Raw genomic sequence first — 5,484 nt, 5'->3', positions numbered from 1 at the left:
CTGCTGAACATCCTCTGGCCGAAAGCAGACCGCTTCGTGAACTTCTTGGGCATACCCCACCTCAGGTTTAATATTTTACATTTGATTGCTTCTTAATTCCTATGTTTATTGTATGGAGCCAAGTTTAGTATATAGAGGATTTAGTAGCTATTTGGTTGTTTCCATACCTTATAAAATTCTCCAGCAACCTATAAGATATTTCAATGTTTGTTGACTCTGTTTATACTAAAATGTATTTAGTGAGCATCGTGTTATTTCTCACAGTATAACCACTATTGCTTGAGTAAAGTAGGCGGTGATTGTGTAATAATTTGTCTGTTATGAACATTTAAATTTATGTTTTACTTTCTTTGAATGTTAAAGCTGATGTTTTCCTAGGGTTATGTACAATATACATCGTTTCAGTACTGTCAGGAATCAGGATTCACTGCTTGCATAATCTGATTATTATATAGTGCTAAGTGAATGTGGGATCTCTCAATACAGAGACATCAATGTGCCAAAAACGATGGGTTAAAGCCATTAATATCATAATATAATATGGTTATAGCATTTTCACAGCTACACTTTTTGAACATGCTTTGGCACTTCCCTGCTTTGCCATACTTTTTTCCCACAATTGTTTCCACTTTTTCTCATCTTTCTGTCCCTCATTTTTTATGTATCTCTGTGCAATTTAAACTGAACAATTATGAATCCTTAAACGATAAGAAGTTTTCTTTCTTATTCCTTTGTAAACTGAATTTCATCTTCATTGTAATTTGCAATTGCCAGGTTATTGAAAGTGGTTGTTTCCTTTGTTAATATCCTAAATTCATATTGCAGGTCGTTGCCGGTAGTTTTCTTGGATTCATAACAGCAACTATTGGGCATCTAATAACCATGGCTGGCAGATAAAATAGAGGATTCCTTTGTCAGCATCCTTAAGGGCCACTGTATAAAAATCAGAGAAACAGTAAATCTCTAGTTTTGAGCCTTGTTCACCCAGAAAAGTCTAATATGTGCACATTCCTTTTGATTTGAGCCTACATTCATTTAACCTTCATGTCAGCATTGGCGATCAAAAATTGAGTTGTATTGATTATTACACCATTTGATTTGATGTAATGTATCTGTCTTATGGGAATCATTTAAAAGCCATAGCACTTGCCTATTGCAATGTTTGACACATTAATGTTAGAAAGGATTTATTTATTCTATTACTTCTAGTCTGTTACCTTGGATATATGTAGCTCTTCTGTGATATAAGAACTCTTTTCCTTTCATTGCAAATGTTACACATTCTTCAACCTTTAGTCGATGATGAATATTATCAATTAATTGATGTAATAGTCTAGTTGTCTATTAGAAATTAGTACATTCTCGACGACCTTTAGAATGGAGCACAAGACCATTTATGATTTATCCATATAATTTAAGTATGATATTATCGATTACAATATTGCATATAGTTATGTACCATCTAATTCTCAAAACTGCATAATATAACACTATCGCTTGTAATCGTGACTTTACGTATAAAGGAAAAATATTGATTGATGAAATATTGAAATTTGTTGTGCATCAAATTGACCACTTCTTGCTTTTGGTAATTGGAGCTAAGACTGACATTAACACATCGCCTAACAAACACCATATGGTATTGGATCAACTACATCAGAATTCAAAATCCAATCAAAATTAAATTAAATACACTAATAATTTTTAAAAAGAACACTTTGAACAACCTTAGAGGTAGATTCATTATTATCACAACCCATGACAAAAATAATGGGTCTACCTAAAAAAGTAGTATTCCTGAAAGAATCAATACAAATTTGTATTTGCCTATTTTACTAGTGTACTCCAAGTATAGCAGAAAAAATCCTCTGCATTTCCGCCCTAGGATCTCCAGCAAGTCCTGAAATCGTACGCCAGGCAATATGTTCATCAGGTCTAACTAAAATAGCCCCTCTGTTTGTCATGTTACACATATCCCACCAATTTGAAGTTGTTGAAGAAGCTTCAACAACGTCTGCATAATTCTTCCAGTGTGATAATGCTTCTTTACTTACTTTATCAAGTCCTTCAACAGAATCAGTAGACCAAAAAACACACACTTTGAGAGAAACTTGTCGTTCTTCAGCCACCTTGAACGCTTCACGAGCTAAATGATAAGATTCCTTCACAGGTGCTATGATGAGAATGAACTCAACTTTATCTCCAGACACAAGATCAAGCGTAGAAATCTTCTCCTACAAAACATTACTTGCACTATATCAACAAAATAAAGTTGATGTTTAAACCAATGAAAACCAGCTAGATAATCATTTAGCTAAAATTTATAATTATATTAACAGTGTTACGAACCTCGCTCAATGGGTTTACTCTCACAAACATATGAGGCAGTCTAGATCCTGGTTGTGCTGAAGGGATATAGTCCCTCCGACGACCTGTGGGTACTTGTGGAGGACTCTCAACATCACCACTCTCTGGCATAATTGCTCCTTGTAGGTACCTAAGTTCAATGGCACTGAGTTAGACAGGCGCCCCCTAAATACTCATTCATCTCATGATCCATCCATTAAAATGCTAAAAACATAATCGTGAATTATAGATGATGACAATTATAAATGTGGTCCAATTGACTACCATACACAAAAATTAAAAAATAACAGCTAAAACTAGATGAATATAAGAACGGTGATATATAGCTCAGTAATAGAAAATATCTTATACAGACGGCAATACCTAAAACCAAGATCTTCAGCAGGGAACTGAAGTTGAAGGCTTTTTCCTTCTTCAAATATATGTCTTAGCTTAGCCAACCTTGAGGATCCAAGGGGGTTGCTTTCATTTAGAACAGAATCAGAGAGCTGTGCACGGCCTATAGCAAAAATTCCGTCCAAAGCTACTCTCTGCAATCCGGATGGTAAGACGGAACCAACCCCATTAATAATAAGTTTATGTACTGCAACCAAATGAGGAAAAATCAGTTAAATTTCAGTTATTTAGCAAGAACAGAGTGGAACATCATCATTTGTAAGATTATTTGATTGATGATGAAGCAAATGAAAAAGAAATTCATTTCGTAAAATAATTGTGTACCTGTGTTTGCAACAGTTGGATTGAGACCGAGTGTAGCAGGAACAGACATGGCAGCTGTATAGTTTTCAAGACTTAACCTTGTATTGAATACAGAGATCTGACAACAATAGACAGCAATAAATGTCAATGGGTAAAATTGAATATATAAAAATACATTCAAAAAATGTAATTATGTAACAGAGGATAAAAGCATTACTGGTCTACGTTCCATGTCGTAGGTATTTAGCATTGAAGTTGGGGCAATACCCTTGATCACAGAAGCTATTTTCCAGGCAAGATTATGGGCATCCTGAATACCAGTATTCATTCCTGCAATATGACATCAATATTATGTCAAATTGCTTCACTTATATAAACAACATGAACAAAAAATTGTGGGTTCATTTCAAATCGTAGATTAGCCATTTTCGAGAGGGCTTTACCCACCACCACCACTGTACATATTGTGGAAACAAAAAAGAAAGGCAGATTACTCCTGACTCTTAGGAAATACTAATACAAGTGCACTTTCATTCAGTCACTTCGAAAATATTTTAGGAAATCACCATGCCAAAGATTTTGAAAACAGATATTGTAAAGTAGCCAAATTATTCTCAAGAAAGCCTAGTTGGTGCACCAAACTATACACAACAGCCTCCGTCTAACACTTACATTTACTTGCGACACTGGATTTTTCCGGCAGTGTTAAACATCTGAGTTAATTGATTTCCTTTCCCTTTTTGGATTCGGATACTATCATTTTCCTTAGGGTCTGTGTGGCTGGAGGTGTTAGAAAAGAAAGAGAAGGTTGGGGAGAGTCAGCTATTCATTTCTAAATTTAAAGAATTATCAAATGCTAAGGAAAAAAATGAGAATGTTTGTTTAAAAATGAATACTTTCCCCTACGCAACCATTCCCTTTAAGGTCCTTAATCAAATGTACCTCTAAGAAAATGAGACTGCCATGCTCAAATAAAGAAAGAGACAGACATGTTCCATACATGGAAATTTGAAACTGTTTCTCTCCAAACATGACACCATAACGTTCCAATGGAAAAAGAAAAAAAAAATTGTCAATTCTCCCCTATTTTGCATAGATACGAAGTGATACAGTGCAGACTATTTTTGTTTTACACCAGTAAACATCTACTATCTGCATAAAGATAAAACAAACAACTAACCAAATCCACCAGCAGGCGGAAATCTATGAGCAGCATCACCGGCAAGAAATATTCGGTTGCCACAACATATAAACCTCTCAGCAACTTCAGCATGCATAATCCACGGCTTTATATCAATAACATCTACATCTTCAAACTCTCGCCCAACAAGTTTGCTGATTAACTTCTCACATGCCTACTAAAGATCAAATCACTTTCAGTGAGCAATACTTACACAAATGTATAAAGCTTAATAACATCAACCAGCATGACCTGTGGCCTCTTCAAAACTCCATGTTTTAGCTTTAGCAATATGTTTTATTCCTCACATAACAAATGTCGTTTAAAAAATCAGTATAAAAATTCTGTTAGGGGTAAATGATACCTTTGGACCGAAATCCTCAATTGTTTGCTGAGGTGGATAAAACGGTATCTGCAATAATATAACTAGCATCATACATTTGATTCACAAAAAAACAGTTGCAAGACGAAATGGTGACCTTTTTAAATTTAGCAAGTCATACCTGCAAAACAAATTCTCCTTGCCTGAGATCATGAGCAACAAGGACCCCAATTGCTTCAGTATTGAAGATAAAGAAAAGCATACCAGGGTTCTCCTTAAGCAAAAATTGTCCAAGGCTTTTACTAAGAAAATGGACACTGACAAGTTTTTGCAAGTCTTTCTCACCTCTCATATCTATTCCTACAAGCTTTCTCACAGTGCTTCCTGCTCCATCTGTACCAATAAGGATGTTACAGTTGATATTCTTTTCTACATGCTTTCCATTATTGACAGAAGAAGCAGTTACAGTTACGAAGTCATTGCTGGTGTCGATGGATACACACTCATGACCCATCAATATTTTCTTTTCACAAGACGGCTTATTTCCTTCTGAGCTTTCAAATGCACATGTTTGGAAGCCTAGATTTTCAAGTTGCTTGAGTAGTAACATGGTTAGCTTGTACTGTGAGAAGTGTGCAACTGAGACTGGGCTGACAACATGCTCAAGATCTGCAACAAGTACAAAGATATATGAATCTCCTGAAGCTTAGGGCATGTTTGGGAGTTGGACTTTTTAGGGGAAGGTTTTAGGAGGTTAAGTCTATATCTTGATATATATTTGAGATTATTAAAAAATTTGAAGGAATGATATTTTTGATGTGATAGATAGTCATATAATATTTCAATCACCCTTTTAATCAACTTCTAAACATTTTATAATTTCTTTAATCAAGAAAAGAAAAATAAGTCTTCCCCT

The 5,484-nt window shown here is 35.0% G+C and overlaps 2 protein-coding genes across 3 annotated transcripts in view; one reads left to right on the top strand and one right to left on the bottom strand.

The window, feature by feature from the left end:
* LOC101488325 (uncharacterized) overlaps nt 1–1,265 on the top strand; it is a 3,154-nt gene extending 1,889 nt beyond the window's left edge. The window contains exons 6-7 of the mRNA XM_073368925.1: nt 7–65; nt 826–1,265. Of these exons, the coding sequence (XP_073225026.1) occupies nt 7–65; nt 826–897 (131 nt within the window). The 3' untranslated portion in view covers nt 898–1,265. The remainder of the gene's footprint in view (nt 1–6; nt 66–825) is intronic.
* A 358-nt stretch (nt 1,266–1,623) lies between these two features.
* The window catches only part of LOC101515349 (uncharacterized), a 10,054-nt gene continuing 6,193 nt past the window's right edge, over nt 1,624–5,484 (bottom strand). For both annotated transcript variants that reach the window (XM_004502259.4, XM_012716394.3), the window contains exons 5-12: nt 4,750–5,237; nt 4,611–4,658; nt 4,247–4,421; nt 3,284–3,396; nt 3,088–3,184; nt 2,731–2,950; nt 2,350–2,497; nt 1,624–2,234 (exon numbers count right to left, since the gene is read on the bottom strand). In XM_004502259.4, coding sequence (XP_004502316.1) covers nt 1,836–2,234; nt 2,350–2,497; nt 2,731–2,950; nt 3,088–3,184; nt 3,284–3,396; nt 4,247–4,421; nt 4,611–4,658; nt 4,750–5,237 — 1,688 coding nt within the window. In that variant the 3' untranslated portion in view covers nt 1,624–1,835. The remainder of the gene's footprint in view (nt 2,235–2,349; nt 2,498–2,730; nt 2,951–3,087; nt 3,185–3,283; nt 3,397–4,246; nt 4,422–4,610; nt 4,659–4,749; nt 5,238–5,484) is intronic.

Source organism: Cicer arietinum, chromosome 5, assembly GCF_000331145.2.
Source record: "Cicer arietinum cultivar CDC Frontier isolate Library 1 chromosome 5, Cicar.CDCFrontier_v2.0, whole genome shotgun sequence".
Taxonomy (NCBI): Eukaryota; Viridiplantae; Streptophyta; class Magnoliopsida; order Fabales; family Fabaceae; genus Cicer; species Cicer arietinum.
This window is presented reverse-complemented; position numbering and strand designations above follow the sequence as displayed.